Source organism: Callithrix jacchus, chromosome 7, assembly GCF_049354715.1.
Source record: "Callithrix jacchus isolate 240 chromosome 7, calJac240_pri, whole genome shotgun sequence".
NCBI lineage: Eukaryota > Metazoa > Chordata > Mammalia > Primates > Cebidae > Callithrix > Callithrix jacchus.
Genome location: NC_133508.1, coordinates 133,186,423 through 133,210,809, shown reverse-complemented (window position 1 = coordinate 133,210,809; position 24,387 = coordinate 133,186,423). Strand labels below are relative to the sequence as shown.

Sequence of the window (24,387 nt, the reverse complement as noted above, 5' to 3'; positions counted from 1 at the left end):
GCAAAAACGAAACTCAGCCAGCCCTTCAGCTAACTATTGCAGAGTGGCAAATGTACCCATAGGAAAAAATAGCCCCAGGTGCTGGGTTTACTTCTCTGGATTCCTCTCCCCTCCAGGGTTTAGCCTAGCAATTCTCACTGTCTAATTGACTTTGATTCTTTTAAGAGGATGTGTTTTATATTTTGTTTTTAGTTTTCTTCATTGAAAAGCTGGTCCACCATTACTGAAGCAGAAGTCTTAATTATCTTTTCATAAGTATCACAAGCTGAAAAGAAAGCAGCAGAGTTTGAGGCAAAAATATCAATGTAAATAATTAAGAGTCTCTTACTCTAATAATAAAGAAATACCAAAGACAAATAGCCTTGTGGTATATAATTTTAAACTTTATTTTATCCAGAGGTCAAATTACATTTATGTAAACCGCTAAGTCTGTCAAGGTTTACTTCTCCATTCTGATGTGCATGTATTCGCCAAAGACTTAGATGTAAACATCCAAGAAAGTAATAATAACCAATACTTTTTAAAAATAATTGTAGCAGATAGAAATATCATTAAGTTAGATGAGGATTCAAGTTGATCTGATTCAAACTCTTCTGTAAAGAGTCCAATTTGAAGATGAAAGGCTAAAAGAGCACCAGAAAGCATAAGCAGAAGGATATTTTTGCAGAGAAGAGTCCAGGTAAAATGTTATTATATTATGATCACCGTCAATCCATCTCAATCATATGGCCAATATTCTCAACTCTATTCCTTTTCATTATTTTAATTTTCACTGAAACTACAGGAAATCAAAGGAAGGGGTAATAATGAGCAGCCCCAAATTTTCAGGCCTATTTTCTCAGTTCTGCATTCCAGAAGGGAAGCTTCTCCTTGCTATACATGCTCTTCCCATAGAACAATCTAACCACATTTACCAGTTCTCCAAAAAAAATAAAAAATAAAAAATATGCCAGAATGAGATTAAATAAACTGAGAACCTCCTCATTAAAGAAACTCCATAAAATAATCAACAGATAGGTATAATTAAATTACAAAGGTACCTGAAAATAAGACAATCAGATTGAACTGACATCACAGACAAGTACTATCAGGAAACACTGCTCAGCCTGCCACAATGTTCTCCTCACTTCCCTCCCCAATCAGTTATAATTGTATAATGATATCACTATACTTCATAAGTGGCAGTGAAAGGGATTCACTTGGCCTTTCTTCCATGACTCAGCTCCTTATTTTAGCAGGCCAAGTGGCTTCATGCATACAAATATCCTTTCTGAGATACAAATGTCTACTTACATTTTTATTACAGATTTTAATATAAGTTTTATCTTATGGCTTCTTCTCTCATTAGGTCATGATAAATATATTTTACCATGTTTTGACAGATTTCATAAGAAAGAAAAAATAGTATTGGTAAATAATTTCCTCCATCTAGCAAGCCAGGTTCATTCTATATGAACATTTTTCTTCTTATAAAACAAGAAGGTCAATTTTTCAAATAAGAATTTTAATTGAAATCAAATCTCTAGTCCTAAGGTTAGCAAGTACCATGCTAGTCTAGAACCCTCTCAAAAAGAAACTGTAAATCTGGTTCTATAGAACTTTGTATTTAAACTAACAATATGCAGTTCCATTAAAAAAATCAGTGCTGTATTTTTCTTAACATTTATTAAAACATTAGACATAAGCTGAATGGGGGAAAATGGTGATCAAATGCTAAAAATATAAACATAAAAAAGTAAACATAAAAACAAATCCCTTTCTAAAAATTCATTTAATTACAAGAAAATTAGCCAGAAAACTGCATAGTTCCAAACAAATTTTGTCTATAAAAACAAGTGTTCATTTACCATCTTTTAAAATTTATCTTTTAAATAATGTCTCATCTACTGAACCTAGCCTCTCCTGGAAGCATTATAATATACAAGTTTTCTTCATGTTTAATATTTCATAAAACAACTGGCCTTTGTTCCTGAAGTTAGGATGATGCCTATCATTTTACTTCAGAGAAACTTTAAAATTACTCCCTAGTGACTATTTCAATTAATCACTCCCAAAATCCAATGCAAAAACAACAAAAAACACTGCTATTTTACTAATAGATTCCTGTCTTCCATTTCATTTTACCAGTGCAAGTACAAATTCAGAGAAAAGCTTCTTAAGTCCTGCAGTTTCAAATTCCTTTTGTAATTCATCCAACGCTGAATACTCTTTGACTTCAAATGCCAGAAACCTGCATTATACAAGAGAAACTCATGAATATGCCTAGATTTGTCAGAGTATAATTATCGATTCAGTTGCTTTTCCATCTGCAATAGTACTAAATTATACCTTTTGTGTTCTGTCTGTACTTTTGTTTCAAACAGTACACTAATCATTTTCTCTTTGCATTTCTTTCCACTTGAGTCCACATCTACTTTGGAGGTTTTCTGAAGAGTCAGGTACTCCTAAATAATAAATCAGTACATTAAATACATATCTTACTCTGAATCTCAAAGTCCTCATTTTAAAGGAGCCATAAACCTATAGGCTTATTTTCATGCTTAAAGAGTACTCTCTTTTTTTAATCGAGCAGTAAGAATTTTCACATACTTGTTTTTACATACTTGGCAGAATAATGTAGTGGTGGATATAGGAGTAAAGAACAATATATTCCAAATCCTCAAGTTTAAATCTGGATTGAACTGCCTACTAGTTCTTACTCTGGACTGGTTATTTAAATCCTCTGTGGCTCAGCTGCCTTCTCCATAAAATGGGAGTATAACAACATGTTATACTCATGGGGAAGTTGTACTGATTAAATGAGATAATACATGCAAAGCACTAGAGGAGTGCCTGGATATAGCACCACGGCACACTTGCAAGCACAAGCTACTGTTCTTACGGTTACAAATTCAGCAGCTAAATGACATTGCCAGGCACATAGCACTTACCATTCCAAACTGATAGCATCTATAAATATGTACCTATACATTCTCAATCATAGTATACAATCTTACAAAAATCTAAGAGAAATGTACATAAAATGACATTTTAGAGACAGCTAAAAAAAGATCTCCTAGAAAAGTATTATTTCTCTACATTAGCAGAGTTCTAGTAAATAAGAATAAACATTTGTTAATTAATTGATGTTTCAATCTGAGTAACAACATCTGCAAAACAGCTGTGTTTAACCTAATACTCCTGAGGTGGCTTGAAGAGAAATCTGAGCCTAAAGGTAAAGATGAGCAAGAAAATTAATTTTTATTTATTTTACCCAATAGTCAGCTACTATTTTGCCCAAAAGGATCAAATGTTATAGATATGCTACAAATCACTTTAACAAGTGGTTCCTCAGTCAGCCCCAATCCAAGATAGATCTTAAATCTGAATTGTTGTATCTATACATGTTAACACAGCATGAGTCTGGTTAACCACATGCCAAAGTAGTTTTGTGGTAAAAGCCCATCATGAAAAAACTAGGTCATTATTCTACAAATCTTTAAGATTACAGGCCGTTCACACTAAATTTGTCTTAAATAAGTTGAAATGTAATTATTCACGACCTAACCTATCTGAAAGTATAAAACCTATTAAGTGATTTGTTGCGCTTCTAAGATTTATAATAAACAGCTTTCCTCATCTTGTCCCACCTAAAACAGGTCAGATGAGTTTAGAATAAGAACTTGAAAAATATGAAGAAGATGATGACTTTGAAAGCAACTGCTGAGACAAGTCAGGTGGAAAGCAAAAGTTAGGTAGGAGGTGACAAGTTGACAGCCCTAATGATTCTACTTCTACTAACACGAAATCTCGGTTATAACAGACAAGCTCCTCTTTCCAGGTATTATAGATACCAAATTAAAGTGTCAGAATGTATTTTTAACAGCCAGAAAGTTACAAATCTTCCAGACTATCCATAAATACATACCTCGCTGTGCCTCACTATGGGAAGAAACATTAATATGCACAAACTTTTAGTGCACATTTATAAAGTTGAGGCTCATAGCTAATTACAGAAACAAACACTCATGTGCCACAGAGCTTTTAAAATAACCTGTCACTTTATTAAGTGACATGATTTTTACAATATAATCTTATTCTTCAAGCTTTGCAAGTTTGTACTTGTAATTAGCAGTCAGACATTCTTTAAAGGAAAATGAAGATCCATTAAGATGGCAATAATGAAAGCAGAAACATCTTAATAATTAGTCTATCCTATTGTTATAAAACACACTTTAAGACACACCATTTTAAGCAGCAAATAGCCAGATTCATACTCAACATTTAACTTTTTGGCACCTTGAGGTTGCTTCTGTCTCCTTGTAGTAAAATCAGTATCATTTTACCCATGAACATCAGTCTTCCTGTCAGTCTTAAATCTGAAGCCCACTTCTCCACAGTTTTGACATATTTAGTCTTTGCTCTCATGTGATCTAAATGTAAAAGAGTTATCCACAATCCATCATCCACAGTCGTACTTGTTGAAAAAGTACATTTTGCATTGCCACTTCCAGTTTCCAGTTGGTTGAGGATATGCCTGAGATTCTGCTGAATCCAGAGAACCAGCTCATGAACCATAGGCTCTGACAAAAGGCTCTCTGCTTGCTCAAGTAACTTCTCTTTCACAGTCACACACTGGGCCCTGGTCAACTGTTCAGAGTTAACCGAGATACGAGGTAGACATGAAGGATAATTGACAGGCAAATGGAACACCAGTTCCAGAGGTATATCCGCATCCATAAATCCTTCAGCTTTTGTGTGAATTCTGAACATGGTCCCATCTGTCTCTGCAAGGCATGCAAAAATAATCATTAGCTGTATGTACATTATTCAATTTCAGTGGAACACTAACAAGTTCAAACTTTTGTTTCAAATGTCAATTTATTTTTCATGAGAAAACTCTGAGCTATTTTATGAAGGAACACATAATACTAGGAAAGCTATGATTTACAAATTATTTCCTTCAACTATACCCACATATTCACACACACCAGCACCCTCGACTTAACTGGCATTTACACTTACTATCACCCCATTTTTACTAAATTACCAAAAAGGCTTTTCATCATATACTTTTTTTTTCTAGCCAGACTTAGTTGATAATTCCGAAAATCCCTAATAAACTCATATAAGCTTTCAAAGATACAATACCATGTGTATATATAAAATCAGTGATTAATTAAAAAATTATACATGAAATCCAATGAAAGTCATTTTATGGTAAGTCCAAGTAAGTCAAAGCAAACAATGGAATCCCACGTGATTGTAGGGTTGCAGAGAAACTGATGACTGCATGTGGCACCGTAACTGCCTGGCCTGCTCTCTTCTTATTTCAAATATTAGTATCAGTGTAACATGAAGGTAGCAAGATGAACTGAAATTGAGTGGCCATCAATTCTGCCTCTTCCGGCTCCTAAGAAGGAAGGGGAAAGCACACACAGGATATCAGATGAAATCCTCTGCTCTCTTTCAGATTTGCTCGGCTTCACCCTCTGATGTGTTCCACACCACTTCACGCCACTTTTCAAAAAGATGATAAAATGTCAGGCTGAGTAGAACAGAACTGGGTGCAAATAAATCTCTCTGAAGCTAACCTGCCTCTCTCCACCCCTGCTTCTCTCTGCATGTGCCCTTGCTTTATTCCTCTGCATGAGAGAAGCAGTCAAATCTTTCCCATTTTCATACCTGGATTGCTGCTCAACAGCCTCAATGCCTGAAACCTGACTGTATCCCCATTTTAAAGAACCTAACAGAACATTAAAATTGCTTCCTAGCCTTCTGATTCCACATATATAAAAGCCATTGCTACAGACATTCATTCATACAGGACCAAACACATCTGTTAGAGTTTTTCTTTCATACACTCTTCAGTACCACCTTCAAGGAACTACTATTTTAGGACATCATCTGAAAACACAGTTAACTGTTATAAGGAACATATTAAAGTGATACAATTTATATTTGTATTACATAAGTAAAATGTATACTGTATACCCTATAAAGAAACATTTTCCAAATCTAACTTGGTATATTCCTCTAAAATCCATCATGTTTCTTAAAACCCTTCTTTCTTCTATCTAGTAACTTATTCTTTTTTTTTAAACAAAGTCTTACTCTGTCACCCAGGCTGGAGTGCAGTGGCATAATCTTGGGTCACTGCAACCTCCACCTCCCAGGTTCAAGCGACTCTCCTGCCTCAGTCTCCCAAATAGCTAAGATTACAGGCATACACCACCATGCCTGGCTAATTTTTGTATTTGTAGTAGAGACAGGGTTTCTCCATGTTGGCCAGACTTATCTCAAACTCCTGACCTCAGTTGATCCTCCCGTCTCAGCCTCCCAAAGTGCTGGGATTATAGGTGTGAGCCACTACACCCAGCCTAACTACTTATCTTTTTTAAAAAAATATTTTATTGTTAAAGTAGGCTGCCTATGTTAAATCAGTGCATTTCAATAAGTAAAACAGACATTACAAATAGAACTACAGAAAACACATGACCATTTAGGAAAATAAACTTTCTAGTAATTATCTAGAGAGTTAACATTCTCTCTTCAAGGAGGAGGAGAATTTTAAAGATCTTCATTCATTCCTCATTCAACAAACATTCACTGAACACCTGCTAAAGCTCAGGCATTACTAGTCTCTGAGGGAAAATGACAGGTAAGACACAGATCCTATCATAGTGACTCAATCCAGTGTTTCAGAACACGAAAGGGAAGACATATCCCAAGTGATCTTCCTTGACTTCTCTTCTACATCTAAACATTTCTTTATTCATAAATATGCATACATATACATGTACATATAATTTATATAAACATAAATGCATGGTGGTAGATAATTCTCCAGGGATCTGGCATTTCTGAATGCCTTCTGAGCAAAGGGCATCGATAGCTTTGTTCAAGGACATCTATGTAACTGACAACCTTGGAAGCTAGAGTTTCTCCCTCCAGATCAGGGAGCAGATTTGTTTCCTAAGCAATATAAAATAACATATTCCTCGGGACAAAGATTGAGCAGGATCACTAGCAAAGCCCTCTTAAGACCGGAGGGTTCCTAAGTTCACCGCTCCTCAGCTATAATAAAGACCCACTCAGTGCAGTATGTGTACCTCAGCCTACCTCCACATCACCCCACTGGACTTGGGGGACAAGGAGAATCAATGTGAACATAAAGCTAATGCTGCCTGCTGTGCAGTAAACAGTAACTGCCCAAATCCATCTGGGTTCACTGTCTCCTTACTGGCTGAATCATCGAAGTGTGCTAGTGACAGAGGATATGCAGTGGTTGCTGCTGCCTAGGAACTGCTGGGCCACTTGATAATATAAACTTTTTTTTTTTTTTTTTTTAGTTACTTGCTCCTTTTCACTGTTTAATCTGAGAAAGAAGTGTCTTCCTCCCTTCCACAGGAAACGCTATCACTGCTCTTGTGCTCGTTCTTTTTGTTTGCTTTTTGAGACTGGGTCTCACTCTGTCACTCAGGCTAGAGTGCAGTGGGAGGATCATGGCTCAAAGCAGCATCAACCTCCTGGGCTAAAACACTCCTCTCACCTCAGCCTCCTGAGCAGCTGGGATTACAGCATGTACCATCATGCCTGGCTAATTTATTATTATTATTTTTTGTAGAGATAGGGGTCTTGCTATGCTGTCCAGGCTGGTATTGAACTCATGGCCTCCAGCAATCCTCCCATATTGGCCTCCCAAAGTGCTGGGATTACAGGTGATGTGCCACCACACCTGGGCAGTGCTTGCATTTTCTATCCCTCCCTCTAATTATTCCTCTCCTCCACTAACAAAATATTTATCTTCTCCTTGCATAAAAAAATTCAGTGCTACTAATTCCCTTAAGCTACAGACCTGTCATTCTCTATCCTTTCATCTGCAGTCTTCTTAAAATATAATTCTCTCCACCTGCATCCATTTTCCCACCAGCCACTCTCCCTACAACTACTTGTACTGTGGCTCCTGACATACCTTCTCTCTGAAGCTCCTTTTTTAAACATTACCGATGACCTTCTAATTGCCACTGTGCAAGAAAGAGAAAACTCAGCAGGAGTGGGTTGCTCAAATTCTGCACATTCCCATGATCAGCCTGTCTTTAGGACTGGGCCCAAGGCTGGCTCCTGAGAGCTGAGCTCAGAGTCCTGGTAACATTCTGCCTGTTAAAGAGTACGGGTTTGTTTTTTGTTTTGTTTTCTCTTGTTTTTGTATGTCTGAAGTGTTGGGCCACATAGTGTCTGTTTGATTAAATGATTTAGGCTAACGATGTGATTTATGGTAAATCTTCTTGCTCTAGAGACTGGAGTCTAAGTAGCTGAAATGAGTCACATAGGTACTACATGCTGAAAAGATTGACCCCCAACTAAAATTCTGATCAGGAGGCTCAAGTGAGCATTCCTGGTTGGGAACACACCTCACATGTTGTCACACTTGATTGCTAAGAAAATTAAGCATGTGTGTGTGACTCTTCTGGAGGGGACATCTGGAGCTTGCTCCCAGTTTCTCCCGGACGTCATTCCATGCAAGTCTTTTCTTTGCTGCTTTTAGTCTGTATCCATATGCCGTAATAAACTGCAACCATAAATACAGCAGCGTTCCTGAGTCCTATAAGTCTTTCTGGCAAATCGCTGAGTGTGAGGGTGGTTTGGGCATCCCTGATATAGCCACATTTGTGGCTACCTTTCTCCAGCACCCAAACCTGCTGAACCCATCTCAATATTCTCTCTTCCCTTACCTCCCAGACATCAGTGTCCTGATTCTTTTCCTACATCTCTGCTCATCGCTGAACTGTTTTCTCTACTTTTCCTAAACCCCTAAATGACAGGCATTCTGTAAAGCATAATGCCATGCATAACTTTCTTCCTCCAGTTATCTAGGCATAATTTTTTTTTATTATTTGAGACAGAGTCTTACTTTGTTTCCCAGGCTAGAGTGCAGTGGTGTGATCTCGGCTCACTGCAACCTCCACCTCCCAGGTTCAAGCAATTCGCCTGTCTCAGCTCCCGAGCAGCCAGGATTACAGGCACCTGCCACCAGGCCTGGCTCATTTTGTATTTTTAATAGAGATGGAGTTTTACCATGTTAGCCAGGCTGATCTTGAACTCCTGACCTCAGGCAGTGTGTCCCCTCAGCCTCCCAAAGTGCTGGGATCACAGGTGTAAGCCACCACACCCAGGCTAGGCATAAAATCTTAAAGCTGACTTCCACTTTTTTTTCCCCCTTCTTGTTTCATACTTAACATTCAACTGCCAAATCCCACAAGTCCTCCAGAATTTCCCTCCCTTCCACTCACATGACCACCCTCCTAATTCAGGCCTTTCTCTGGCTTCTGTAATAGTGGTCTCCTAGCAGTCTGCCTCGCCCCACACCAAATCATCCCAATACCACTCTCCCATACAGACAAATGAATTACAAATTCTTCCATGCAACACCTAGGGCCAGCCTACCACTCTGACTTCCTCTCTCCTCACTCTTTGCTTCAACTACCCAGTTCATACCATGTCCTCAGTCTTGGGTGTCCAATCTCTGCCTCTTGCTCCTACTATCCTATCTTCCAAGAAGGCCCTTAACTTTCTGTCTACTAAAATTTTGTCCAGCTCCACAGATCCTCCCTAAGTCCTACCTAATGACTTCCATGGTATTTCAAACTTATTTTATGGTATTTTCATGCCCAGAATTACTGTGGTTAAACTAAATTAACATTTTCTCCAGCACTGAAATATCTCAATTTTCTTCTTAAACAAACACCAAAATGGGGGAAGGGGGTGGGAATACAAAAAACTTTTAAATTTTACAGTTATACATCTCTTGGAATTGTGCTAGTAGCTTGTAATCATGGATCTCACAGGTGCAGAAGTCCCTGGTACCTGTGATAGACTAAATAATGGGCCCAAAGATGTGCATATCCTGTTCCCCAGAAGCTGTGACTACATTCCCTCACATGGCAAGAGGGCCCTTGCAGACATGATTAAGTTAAGGATTTTGAGAGGGGGAGATTATCCTGATTACCCAGGTGATCCCTAAATGTAATCACAAGTGTCCTTATAAGAAGAGGGCAGAGATTTTACTACAAAGGCAGGCAACGTATCCACACTGAAGTGAGAGACTATGCTGTAAACTTTGAAGAATCCCTTTCTCATTAAAACCCTGAGATTCATAGTGTTCTCCAACCTCTGCCATATAAACACCCACCGGGTCCTCTCTAGTGCAGGGAACCACATGAAAGAAACATGTTGGTAGCCCAGGGGAAGAGTCTTGAAAGGCTATTGAGCCAGCCATGTCCATCCTTACCAATTTTCATTTTTCTCTGTTATTTCCTGGTCCAGGTCAGCAAACAGCATAGCAATGGGGAAAATCCTGACTTTCACCTTAGAAAACTGCAAAACTACTAGTTACATGTTCGGAAGAAAACGGCCTTAATTCTTTTAAGAATTGGAGAGGATTAGCATTCTTCCTAATTGGCCTTGGTAAATCCCCCCCACACACACACTATAGCTGCAAAATGAGATTATACAAAATGATACTATCATCTCTACAAGAAACTGAAAAGTCCAATAACATACTCCATTCTGCTAGTATTTAATGTGGCAATAAAATAATATACTTTAAAAGCCCATTTTATCCCACAAACTCTAGAAGTATGTATGTACTCTTCCATTTCTCATCTGCCTGAGATTGTACAAGCAATTAAACTGGCTCCTTTATGCCTCAGAATTTTTCACATAACACACGCACTGTAAGTCTGATTTTTTGTTTATTTTTTCCATAATAAAAAAGAAAACAAAGTTGCCCCTATCTGCTTTAAGGTTATTAATAGCTTATAAAAAAAGTAATTAGCAGAAAAATAATTATGCTCTAAATCTAATACTAATCTCTGCCCCTCCTTGGCCCCCACAACTTTAGTTAATAAGCTTAATTCACAAACTGATCTTTCTCAACAGCTATGCCCTAGAAAATGTAAGGCTTGTCCCAGAAAACTAAAATTTCTGTTAAGTCCAAGGCTGTTTTCAAGTATTCGAAAGACCCTACCAAATGATGTGGGTCTTGCCCTCCAGTTGAAGTTGATACGAATTGACTAGTTGTTGTTTCTAACCAAATCACTCTGCCTTATAGTAAGGGTTTCATTTTCATAACTAAACCACAAACTGAAACAGGTTTCAAACCTTATACTTCCTTACAAACATCCAAAAGTATGCTCCTAAGCACATTCCAAACAGAAATTCAAACTAGAGAAACTAAACTTTTAGAACTCCAAATCCACACTAATGCTATTTTTTAGGTTTCATTCTACTTCCTAAACTACAACATACAATAGAAACTCCATAAATGTAGTCAAGTAACATAAGACACTGAAAAAGATAAAAAAGAGAATGGGTTCTTCAGGATTCAGTAAGAGCCCATTAAGAAATTCTTTACATACTATATACATCTGACTTTCCCTACACTTGTATTTTTTCTTTGCAATTGTTATATATTCAACATACAACTTTGAAGAAAACCACTAAGAAGTCTCCAGCCCCCTCTCATACTTTATAGGATAAGACTGTCTTTCCTCTTGCTCCCAGGCAGCTCCCAGGCAAGCATACACCAGTGCTTGTTTTATGCTTCAGTTGGATTTTTACATATGATTCAATGTAGCTACAGAAGAGAAAAAAAAAAAAAACAACTAAAAATAAATGAAGCTAAAAGTGGCAATCTCATGCCATAGAAGTGAAGTTCAAGGCTAAATCAGTTTTATAGACCTGAGCTCAATACTGACAATCAGCAGAAAACGGAGCTGAGCAGATTTAGAAGGGTCAATGTGTGACAGTCATGATTCATTTTATAAGAGGGCCCAATCTAATCTGAACATTAGTGTTAATAAAATACAAAAATTCACTCTGCAGCTACTGTGAAGACATATTACATGATACTGGGTTCTCCAATTGTACAACTTTTTTATCTGTGAGATGATTTCCAGAAGCACAACTCCCACCTATAGTGAACATTGACCATGCCCGTATAATCTGTGTTGTTCAATTTCCCCATCAAGAAATGGTGAAACAATACCAATCTCACGCCTCTCACGGATACACACACATACACAAACACTCCCCTTTGGGACTGTTCTGAACATAAGTTGGCTCACACATCTTTTCTCTGGGGGCTCATTTTCGCTCTCTGGACAAGTATTTCTTTGCTTTCCAAGAACTATTTTCCTGATGCAATAGCCCCATCTCTACGAAGGATCATGATGCAGTGCAAAGGCCCATACAACTAAAACCTGATGGTTATTTAACCAGTCTGAGTATCAGTTATCTTCTCTGTAAAACAAGACCAATAGTAGTACCCTCATCAACTAAGATGCATTTAAAGTATCATGTACATGGCAGGTCACCCCATCAAATCTGGCACCTGCACGGACTACAGAAAAACAGAATACCCCTAATGTAGTCTACCCACAGTCCTCCCTTGTAGATGGGAGTGTAGGGACTTACATAATCTGTATCCCTAAGAGATGGTTATGCCTCTTACTATGAGCTTAGTATAACCACTATAAAGAGATCAAAAGGCAGATAAAATCTCCTGAAATTCTCAGCATAAAATTAGTCCGGCCAAATGGAATCCAGTTATTCAGCTTCTTCAATCCTACAGCCTCAATAGTTGATTGTTGGGTTAGCAGTCTGAGTCTTCCTGGGTTAACTTGTTACCAGAAATGCAATTCCTCTGCAACATTCTCCTGATTCCAGTGGCAAAAGGGAAAACCTTATCTGGGGGAGGCCAGAAAAGAACTGGTGTTTAGAGTATTCTAGTATCAGGCTTGTATCCTCCAACTGAGACTGACAGTGATGGTGAGTGTGTAGCCAGCAGCCTGCCGCATGTTTACTGTGGTCTGTTAAAGAAGTCCTCACTTTGTGAAAAGATGTTACAAAAATCATGGAAAAAAAAAAAAAAAAGTCCTTACCTTACCCTTAATTCCCAGTTGTGAACATCAAACATCCCTATTTCAATCACTGAATTGTTCTACCTCTCAGCAACAAAATGCCCTAAGTTGTTACACTGAATTCTTTTATAATTTAATTACCTATTGATGCCAGAACACTGAATTAAATTAATTAGGAGGCATGGCTTGAAAGTCATGCTCAATTTAACAGCAGATAAAGAGTCCACAGTGTTCTCAAGATTAAGAAACTATTTTCTTTCTATGCTTACATTTTTGGGTTTTCTCTGACCCTTCAGCAGTGTTTTATGCCCAGCTGTGTACTAATGACCCAGACTATTACCAGTTCTTTAAGGTGTGATGGGAAATCGCAGGTTCATTTTTCCAGGACATTCCCAACTGAGCCATAATAAAGGAATTTAGGAAAACTGATGATCTCTTCAAATAGCTGCCTCAGGCAGAAGTAATTATCAATAAAGGGAACAGTGGAGCCAGAGAGGGAGATGGTGAAGAATAACCCAATCAGAAGAGGGACGACAAGAAAACACTAAAAGTGAGTAAATCCCTTCATATGGATTTTAAACAATTGTTTCAAAAAGATACAAGGCAGGCTAGGCACTAAAAAGCAAGCAGCTCCACTACTCTAATAGATGCAAAGTGCCTGGAACACAACAATGCTCAACGAGTGGATGTAGGCGGATGAATGCAAGAAGGAATAAAAGAAGTCGACTCCTGTTCTTCAGGGAATAACATACCTGATGGATACCATGAAAGATCTTAAGCTTAGATGGTTTTCTCACAACATCCAGCTCATTTTTAGACTACCTTCTTCAAGGTAACCTTCTTAAAGGTTAACTAATTTATGGTCAGAAAGCCAACATAACATTAGAATGATCAGTCTCGTGGGCCAAAAATGTACATAATGTATCTAAAAGCTAAGTGAAAACTGAAGATCCCCTGCATCACTGCGCTTTCTCATCAATGGCAGTTTTTATTTTTTGGTTTGGTTTTTGTTTTTTACTCAATAGAAGCCACATTTAGGGACAAACTAAGTTTTACCTATTATCAAAATATAGTCAAAAGAACCTCTCTACACTGCAAGCTCATAGAGGCCATGGGTAGCAGTGCCTCTGAAACCCTGTCAAAGTCTGCTGGGAGCAGGGCTTAATGTGGGCTAAATGACTAATAACGCCCTCAAGAGCTTGTTTTTAAAAAAAAAAAAAAAAAAAGTGTCTGAAGGCCAGGCGCTGGTGGCTCAGGCTGGTCACTCACAGCACTTTGGGAGGCCAAGGCGGGCGGATCAACTGAGGTCAGGAGTTGGAGACCAGCCTGGACAGCATGGTGAAACCCCATCTCTACTAAAAATACAAAAATTAGCCGGGCATGGTGGCACGTGCCTGTAATCCCAGCTACTCGGGAGGCAGAGGCTGCAGAGAGTCGAGATCCAGCCACCGCACTCCAGTCCGGGCGACAGACAGAGACTCCGTCTAAAAAAAGAAAAGTATCAGAAAGCAATCAACTTAACAGAATGCAGATAAAGTTAAGGTTGAGCACTGACTAAACTAAAATGTTCAGTCAACAAGCGTTTACCAACTACGTACCATGTGTCTGCCCTCGTGCAACTTAAGATGTCCAAATACCCATGTAGAGTTAAAACTGGGGAGTGCTCTCGAGGGCCTAGGGCATAGTGCTTAGCAGGGACACAGAACGCCAAGGGGGCGTCGGCACAGGCTTCTTTCCAGGGTGAGATCTGAAGGGCGGGGGGCGGGGGGGGGGCCTGGGGCCGCGCACCGCAGAGGCCGGCGGCTCAGGGCAGGACCCGCGACAGAGGCCCCAGGGAGCGACGCCGCTCTCTCCGGGTTTCTGGGATCTCCTCACACTCCCGCCCGCTGCGACACCACTCCGGCCTCCAGACGTGTCACTCCATCATTCAACTAACTCGGTCCCCAAACGTGAGCCCAGGCGGTGCGCCCAGGCTCTGTGGTGGGGAGGAGCCGCAGAGAGAACGCGGACGGCCCCTGAGGGCACCCTGTCTCTCGCGCGCGGGGGTAGTCACCTGAGCGGCTCAGCACCTCCCACTCGTGGGGCCCGCAGAAAATCGCGGCCAGGGCCGAGAGCTCCTCCTGCACCGGTTCCGCCATGACTGTGGGCCCAGCCACTTCAGCGCTTCCCCTTCCGCCGCTGCCGCCGCAGCCGCCGCAGCCGCCGCAGCCTCCACCCGCCAGGAGCAACACCGCTCGCGGCCACCCGGGGGCGCCCCGCGCCTCCGCAGCCGGGCGGATCAGGGGCGGGGCGAGACGGGTCGAGGGCTGAGCGAAACGGGACGGGGGTGGGGCGAGACGGGGAGGGCCCTTAAAAGTTCCGCCCAGAAGCGCCTGCTCATTAACGACTGACGCGAAGCTCAGCTCCTCGTTTTGGGGGTTTTCTTGGAAGCCAAGGTCCAAAGCCTCAGTCTGCAACCTAGGCTACCGCCCAGCTTACCCGCGGCTCTTCTGAGTAAAGGGAGACCTCCCAGCAAAGCCTGAAAAACCTCTAAATGTAGCTGCAGGCTTCGAACCCTGACCGTCCCCTCCCAGCCTTGGGCTGCTGGGGTGGGGATGAACTGGGCGAAAGACACTTGAGAGTTAGGAAGAAACAAACAAGCAGGGAAGTGACCGGGAGACGAGGTGAGACCTTGCCTGGTTCCGGTTTGAACTGAGTGTTGGAGAAAACCACAGTTAACAAAACAAGCAGAATTCTCCGCCCCCTGGAGCTGTTAGCAACCCAGGCATCTGATGCCTGCCCAACTGGTACTGGCGCCGGAACTCGACAAGGTCGGGATTCCGGGGCCTCTTTCTCCTCTCGTGTGCAAAAGGGGAGGATCAGGACCTGCCAGTTCTGGCTTCAGGATTTTGACTGGACAGACCTGGACCTCTTGGGAACTGTGCGCCAAAGTCCTAGGAGCAAAGTCGTAACGCTCCTCGTTTGTCTCCTGCCTTCACAGGGGACAGCCCTGCTGAAAGCGGCCAGTGGGAATCCTTGGCCACTGAGGAGGATATGAGTCCAGAGTGTAAACGCTAGCTTTTCAGTGTTTTAGATTTTGTGATATTCAATGCATACAATACAATGTGACTCTTGAAGCTTAATAATGAAATTATCATTCTTGAGTCCAGCTCCTAAATTTTAAAATGTGACCAATACCAATATGGTAACAGGATGAGCAATCCACTCTGTTTTAATTATAGTGAACAAGATTACAATACTTATCTGCAGTAGGTCTGTCTCTAGGATGTTTGCCTGGTCTTTTTGCTTTTCAAGTAACAATCTAAAATTTGGCAGCCCCCAAAAGCAGCTGGTCTTGCTCATGGAGTTCTCACAACTTTTGTTTGTATGAGTAATCTCATTTCATGAGATAAATCAGAGCATTTCGATGGTTATGCAGTGCCTCCTGTCATTGACATACAGAAGTCATGACAAAGTTGGCTGATTTTAAGACCCTGCATCCGTTCACCATTACCATTCCCACTGTTGGTTAAAAAAAAAAAAAAAAAAGGAATTTGATAAAGGAAAAGATACGGGCTTCCTGGAACAGAAAGGAAACCTAACAAGATGGACTGCAGGGAAAATGCTTTTCAGAAGATGCCATGGGATTTCAGTGACCCCAAGTAATTAGCACATAATTGGGAAGATAAAGTCTTATTTAAACTCAGAGTTCTCTCTGATATGGCCAATTGGCTTAATGAAAATTTAAAAAAAAAAAAAAAACCTCCTTTATTTCCAAAATAACAGACTTTCTAGCAGTTCAGTATGTTCATAGTTCACTGCTAAAGAGATTGAACGAAAGAATAAATGTTTAATTTAAAACATCACTAAGTTAATTTGAAGTACAGTGTTACTATTAAAAGTCAAACAATTTGGTTTTCGACTTATTTATTGAAAATAATCTATAAAATAGGCCGGGCACAGTGGCTCACGCCTGTAATCCCAGCACTTTGGGAGGCCGAGGGAGGCAGATCACCTGAGGTCAGGAGTTCGGGACCAGCCTGACCAACATGGTGAAACCCCATCTCTGCTAAAATACAAAAATTAGGCCAGGCATGGTGGCTCATGCCTGCAATCCCAACACTTTGGGAGGCTGAGGAGGATGGATCACCTGAGGTCAGGAGTTGGAGACCAGCCTGACCAACACGGTGAAACTCCATCTCTACTAATAATACAAAAATTAGCTAGGTGTGGTGATGGGCACCTATAGTCCCAGCTACTCAGAGGCTGAGACAAGAGAATTGCTTGAACATGGGAGGCAGAGGATTGCTTGAACATGGGAGCCAAGATCACGCCACTGCACTCCAGCCTAGGCGACTGAGCAAGACTCCATCTAAAAAAAAATTTTAAATATTCAAATAGTTTTTACTTATTTTTAATTTTCCAAATTCACTGTAAGTGAGATGAGTGAAATAACATGAACAGCAAAATTACAGCTTTTGGAAGGATTAGGAGGCAGTTGCTGAAGCCCACTGTCAGCAAGAGTTCTGTGAAAATTGAAGAGTACATCAATCAATTATTTAAAATTTTGTCAACAGGTTTCTTCTTTGCTCTTCCTTTCTCAGTTGATTTCTTAACCTGCGTTTCATACTTCATTTAGCATGTTTAAATAAAAAAGAAGTCAATGTGAATGTCTTTTAAATTGACACTATCCTAAGGCACTGAAGTCCCATGAATAAGTTTCTACACTCTGACATTTGGAAATAATCATCTCAGAGACAGCATAATGTCAGCTTGATATTTCTCGCACAGTGAAAATATCAGCTACATGTCAAATCTCTAAAGTCTACCTTAATGTAATAAGTTTTCTTGTATTCACCGGCTACTGAAAATTCAAAATATTTAAATGTAGGATGAATGTCTCCAGTTAGAGCATTGTCTATCTCCATCTCTGTCTCTCCCTTGCATACACAGAAGTCTGTGATTTGTTAGAACAATATTATTTTTACATGCATATTTTCTAAATAGTTGCTTCCCCAAGACTATAAGGGGAAAAGGTTAAAACCTATCAGCTTCAATTAAAACCACTAACCCCGAAGATAGTTCTTTTCGTTTTGGGGGGGAACAGTTCTACTTACTTTCTCATGAGTAGTATGTAGATTTGCTCAACTCTGAGTTTGAAATCTTAAGTCAAAATTCACATGAGCATAGAAATGAGAATGCACAATATCAAGAATATTAGGAGAGGTTAAGTGTTGTGTCACAAAAAGGTGAGGATCCTAAGACTGGAATGGAGTAGAGTGTGATAAGAAGAAATATCAAATCAGCCGGGTGCAGTGGCTCACACTCGTAATCCCAGCACTTCGGGAGGCTGAGGTGGGTGGATCACCTGAGGCTGGGAGTTCGACACCAGCCTGACTAACAAGGAAAAACTCCGTCTCTACTAAAAATACAAAAATAGCTGGGTGTGGTAGTGCACGCCGGTAATCCCAGCTACTTGGGAGGCTGAGGTAGGAGAATTGCTTGAACCCGGGAGGCGGAGGTTGCAGTGAGCCGAGATCGTGCCATCGCACGCCAGCCTGGGCAACAAGAGGGAAACTCCGTCTCAAAAAAAAAAAGAAAAGAAAAAATATATATCAAATTAAAACTGAGAAAAATAAAAGTGCTTTCATGAGCTACCAAACAAACAAAAGAGGACTTAAATGCCAGCTTTCTAAATAAATCTGAACTCCAAGAAGCTGTGCTACTGGTTCTGTCTAAAGAGTTTCTGCATTCGCATACTCATTTCACAAAATGTTCGTGGAGACTCACTGACTGTCGGCCTGGCTCTGCAGGCTGTGTGGAGAGGTTAGAGATGGAAACAAGTCCATGTTTCCAGTGACTACAGCCGTTGGTCTAGACGAGTAAACACAATATGCAACAATTACAAGTTCTTCCACCAAGCTGAGGGTGCAAGAATTATCACATTTCCTTAGCGGTCTGAAGTTCTATATTATGATGTAGGTTAAAGTAACAGAGTGGAAGTAGCACCCAATTTCCCAGAGGAGGAATAATTTGGAAATGCTCAGGAACACGGTAGGCCTTCAAAATTACACAAAGTCTGGGATGTTAACTGGTCATAGTTCTTTTGTTCTGGTACAGTATACAGATCATAAATTTATGTTTCATCATATCATAATAACAAAAGCAAATAAAATCTATGAGAATTTGCCACTGACTCTGTGATCAGACCCTTGTAAGATCTGCCTCCATCATGCCCAAGTAATCTGCACTCCCTCCAAAATACTGGCTGCACTCTGCCATGCTTGATTTCTATGCATGAATGATATCAAGACACTTCCAGCTTGTTTATGGGAACCCACCCATATGGCCCAAATCCACTGATACAAAAGCTCAATGCCTTCTCGATGTTATAAAAACAAGTCACTGGTATCATTAGGGTTTTTGAGTTTTCCTAGTTAAAGTAGTATCCGATATTTAATTTTGGTGACTACTATAAATGGATTCTTCTTATTCATTATATCCTCCCATTGTATTACTACTGTAGCCAGTTTTTATTATGTAAAAGAGGGTTGAGGATTATGTGACTTTTAAAATGTCCCTTTATCCAAACTCATAAAGGGACTATCCATGAGTAAACTCTGCCATTTTAGCTCAAGTGATTGAAAATGGAAAGAGAGATGTATATCAAAAAACCACAGGTATAATTGGGAAAATTAGACCTGGATTTCCTTTTTAAAAAAATATACTGGAAGGGAAGAAGGTAGGAAGGGAAAGAGAGAAAGAAAAAAGAGGAGGGAGGAAGAAGGGGCAGGGGAAAAGGGAGGATAAACAGGAAATGAAAAGGATGATTTTTATGAGGCAAAAGAAGCCATGAGTTAAGAAATTTGTCTTTATGTCAGGAAAAATTAAAACGATTGACTTGCCTGCTTCTTAAATAAAGAAGTCTGAAATTTGATTTAATAACAATAAGAGATCTGAAATTTTATTCAAAATAATATAGGATAGGGAAACAGGCTACCGTGTGAATGGGGCAGAAGCTGATCATAGGTTAATGATTGATGGGGTGGAGTGATGGATACATAAAGATTCAGTATCACATTCTCTCTACATTTGTATATTTCATATTCTCTTTAATAAATGTTAATTTTTAAACTGTGTTCAGTAGATAATACATCAGGCTATTTGAGTTTTGCATAATGCTCAATTAAGGGAAAATAGACAAAAAACAAAGGGATAAAATAGGAGGGAAGAAACAAGAAAACCAGGGTCAAACAGAGTGAATAGAGTTGGTGGATGATATTAAGAGACGGAAGAAGACAGGTTCTAAAGTGGTATGTTCAACAGATGTATGATTTAGGATTAGTTCAGGTGAAAAAAGCACAGAGCCTAACCGTGCAGTGCAGTGGCTTTAACAAGATACAATTGTTTTTCTCTTAAACATTCAAGTCTGAAGCTAAGCAGAGCTTTGGTGCTCCCCAGTGTCAGGATACATGTTCCTTCTATTTTGTGGCTCTGCTCTGCACAGATTTTATTCCCATGGTTATGCTGTGGTCCAGGGTCCCTATTGGAGCTCCAGCTACCAGTCAGAAGAATGGGATTCAGTCCAATTTCATTGTCTAGAACTCAGTCCCCATGACTGCTGCCAGTTAAAAGGGAGCTTGAAAAGTTGGTTTTAATCTGAGAGGTCCTGTACTCAGCTTAAAATGGAGGAAGAAATGAAGTATTATTATTATTCCTTTCTTATTACAGAGAAGGGAGAAACACCATTGGGAGACAGCTGTTAGTCCAACCGCCTCAAGGTGAGTGTGGGTCAAGAGATTAAATTGCCACGTAAGTCTGTAGAGCTCAGACTGTCCCCATCCCTTGACCCCCGTCCCCCAACTCCTTACTCTTTATCTCATTGTCTTATTTTATTTTTCTGATAACATTTACCATTATCTGAAATCACCCTGTTTGTTTACATGTGTCTTGTGATTCCCCGTGCCGTGGCCTAAATGTTTGTGTCCTCCTAAAATTCACATATTGAAATGTAATCCCCAATGTGATGATGTCAGGAGATGAGACCTTTGGGAGGTGACTAGGTCGTAAGCACGGAGCCCTCATAAATGGGATTGCTGTTCTTATAAAAGAGGCCTGAGAGGAGTTTGTTGGCCCCCTTTCACCATGTGAGGACACAGCAAGAAGGCATGACCTATGAGGAAGCAGTCCCTCACCAGGCAACACCAGTGCCATGACTCAGACTTCATAGCCCCGAGAGCTGTGAGAAATACAGTTCTGTTGTTTATCAGTTACTCTGTCCACGGTATTTTGCAACAGCAGCCTGGACAAGCTAAGCTGCTCAACAGAGAGCAGGATCAATCCCTTCACCACCACCGCCATCAAATTGATCCAAATGTCCAGAGAGATGACAAACGCACCAAGATCTGAAAAGGTTTGTTACCCACATGCTGAGGCTTTCTGGAAGGAACAGTGTAATTGAAAATGACTTGAATGAAGGGGCAGATGGCTTAGATGTTATTGTGGCTAGGAGATTGGCCAGAGTTAGAGTTCCACACACCCCCGGGATTTCTATGGTCCGAACCCCCCACCATCACCAAGGGAGAGAGTACCCAGGCTTTCTTACCTGCTCACCCAGAGATAGGGAAAAAGGAAAAAGGGAGGAGTGGGGCTTAAAAGCTGTCAAAATGCCTTTGACAAATGTCAGAAATGAAGTCTGGCATGCTTATTATCTGTCTCCACTAGAATTTTTTTTTTTCAAGTTTTACTCGGTATAAATAATTTTTTAGATTCTTCGTAAAAATTGATGCATAATTGTACATATTTATGGGGTACATGTGTTATATAAATATATGTCTACAATGTGTTATGATCAAATCAGGGTAATTGGGACTTTTCTCCTCTCAAACATTTATCATTTCTTTGTGTCAGGAACATTCAAAATCTTCTCTTTAAGCTATTTAGAAATACACAATTATTACTCACTGTAGTACTCTGTATGGTATAGAACACTAGAACACATTCCTTCTATCTAACTGTAATTTTGTACCTGTGGACCAACCTCTTCCTAGTCCCACTCCCCCTACCCTTCCCAGCCTCTGATAACCACGATTCTACTCTCTGCTTCTATGAAATGAACTTTTTCAGCTCCCACATGTGAGTGAGAACAAAGGCTTTGTCATTCTGGGCCTGGCTTATTCCACTTAATGTAATGTCCTCCAGGCTTATGCATATTGCCACAATGACACAATTTCATTCTTTTTTATGGCTGAGTAATATTCCAGTGTGTATATGTACATTTCTTTTATAATTCATCCATTGATGGATGCTTAGGTTGATTCTGTATCTGGGCTATTATGAATGGTGCTGCAGCAACCATGGGAATGCTGATGTCTCTTCAACGTACTGATTTCCTTCTGGGTGGGAGTGGGATTCCTGAATCATGTCGTATTTCTATTTTTAGGAACCTCCATACTGTTCTTCATAATAACTATACTGACTTACATGCCCACAGCAGTATATGAGTTCCTTTTTCTCTACATCCTCACCAGCATTTGTTATATTTTGTCTTTTTGGTAATAGCCATTCTAACTGGGGTGAAATGATATCTCATTGTGGTTTTGATTTGCATTTCTCTGATGATTAGTGATGTTGAGAATTTTTCTATACTTGTTGGCCATGTGTATATGTCTTCTTTTGAGAACTGCCTATTCAGGTCATTTGCCCATTTGTTAATCAGATTATTTGTGTTTTTTTGCTATTGTTTCATTTCTTCATATAATGTGCCTACTAAGCTCTTGTCAGATGGATATCCTGCAAATATTTTTTCCCATTCTGTAGGTTGCCTCACCGCTCTGTTGATTGCTTCCTTTGCTGTGCCCAGAAGCTTTCTAGTTTGATCTAATCCCATTTGTCCATTATTGCTTTTGTTGCCTATGCTTTTAAGGTTTCACCCAAAAAATCTTAGCCTAGATTACTGTCCTGATACATTTCCCCTATGTTTTCTCCTAGTAGTTTCATAGTTTCTGGTCTTAAATTGAAGTCTTTTATCTATTTTGAATTGATTTTTGTATATGGTGAAAGGTAGGGATCTAGTTTGTCTCTACTAGAATTTAAACTTCCATTAAACTTCCAGGGACCTTATCATGCTTGTTCACCTCTGTATCTTCTGCATCTAAAACAATGCCTGGCAGATTAAAAATTCAATAAATATTTGTTGATACAAATAAACTCATCGTAAAGTTCATAAATTCTTGATAAAATCACTTAGACTTATCAAGCACCTATCATATGCTAGTCATTTTATAAAATTTCAGGCATTTTAATGAATGAATAAACATAGTGACTGACCTCCTGGAACGTGGAATCTAATCCCAGAGGAGCAACAGCGTTTCCTGGGATGAAGTGATAAAGGTCCTGCCAAAGAAGTAAAAGACCACTGAAGAAGGCCTGCGATGCCTGGTCTGGCCATTGTGATAGATGTTCCCCATCATAGGTAAGGGGAGGAGGAAGAAAGCTTAAGGAAATGTGGCTGGAAAGATAGATATCTGCCTTCATTCTTCAACAACCATTTATTGAGCACCTTACTATGTGCCTAGTAGGCACAAACTGGTTTGCAACAGGAACCTCTTAGAAATTGTAGTGTAGTGGGAGAGACAGATCTTAAGAGATCATACATGTGGTTATCTGCAGCCTGTTGAAATCATGGGAGTGGATGATTACTAGTCTGAATCTCAAGAATTTCACAATGACGGTGATGTACTTCCTTGACAAGGAAACAAAGACGCCCTATTTCGCTGGTGTTTCCAGCACAATCTGGATCAAAACAATAACCCCTTTGTGGGAGCGTTTGTGCATTTCCCTGTTGTTTTTCACTTTTTTACATTATTTCCTTCTGTTTTTAGTGGGGAAAAAAGTCAAAAAATTAGAAATAAATCTTCTTTGTGGCACAATTGCCACCTGCTAATATCACACTGGTTTTTGTTCCTCTCTGTCTGTCTCTCTGTGTGTGTGTGTGTGTGTGTGTGTGTGTGTGTGTGTGTGTGTTTCTGTCTCTTTTTGTCTCTCTGCGTTAGTGATATAAAAGCTATCTAAGAATAAAAGGCTAGGCTATAATACTTTGTCTTTTGTTGTTTTCGGAAAAATCCTTGTATATTTATGTGATTCTCATTGCCCTTCAAAACATTAATTAGCCGGATTTTTTTCACTGATAGCTTCATTAGTTTCAAAATGAACATTACACTCTAGATGAAACACAGCCAGAGCTTCTACTATTGGGATCATATTACCACATACTTTGTCATTACCTCTGTCCCCCTTTTCCTAAGGTAATTCCTTGCTTCTCTACCTGGTGAACTCTTATTCATTCTTCAGGTCTGAATCCCACTCCTCCTATAGCTCCCTGTCACTTATCATATGGAACTGTATTTGCTTATATGTCTATAATCCCAGTAGATTATGACTTTCATGAGATGAGGGTGCATTTCTATGTCATCTTTGGTTGTATCTCCAACTCTTAGCACAGGGC

At 39.9% G+C, this 24,387-nt stretch overlaps 1 protein-coding gene and 1 long non-coding RNA gene across 7 annotated transcripts; one reads left to right on the top strand and one right to left on the bottom strand.

The window, feature by feature from the left end:
- Positions 1-362: 362 nt before the first annotated feature.
- RWDD3 (RWD domain containing 3) lies at positions 363-15,064 on the bottom strand. 6 transcript variants are annotated; one of them, XM_054236570.2, is made up of 5 exons: positions 14,956-15,064; positions 14,297-14,386; positions 4,279-4,766; positions 2,329-2,444; positions 363-2,230 (listed from the first exon to the last, which is right to left on the bottom strand). In XM_054236570.2, exons 1-5 carry the CDS (start codon positions 15,038-15,040, stop codon positions 2,116-2,118), a joined length of 894 nt encoding a protein of 297 aa, XP_054092545.1. In that variant the 5' UTR covers positions 15,041-15,064; the 3' UTR covers positions 363-2,115. The 6 variants fall into 6 exon arrangements, 4 of the variants coding, with proteins under 4 accessions (XP_054092545.1, XP_002751174.1, XP_078188707.1 ...); XR_013520276.1 differs by lacking the exon at positions 14,297-14,386 and having other exon boundaries at positions 4,226-4,766; XR_013520277.1 differs by lacking the exon at positions 14,297-14,386 and having other exon boundaries at positions 4,262-4,766.
- A 365-nt stretch (positions 15,065-15,429) lies between these two features.
- Positions 15,430-23,294, top strand: LOC144577056 (uncharacterized). The gene is made up of 3 exons (XR_013520278.1): positions 15,430-15,565; positions 20,613-20,662; positions 23,177-23,294. It is a non-coding gene; the product is annotated as an uncharacterized LOC144577056 (long non-coding RNA).
- Positions 23,295-24,387: the final 1,093 nt, after the last annotated feature.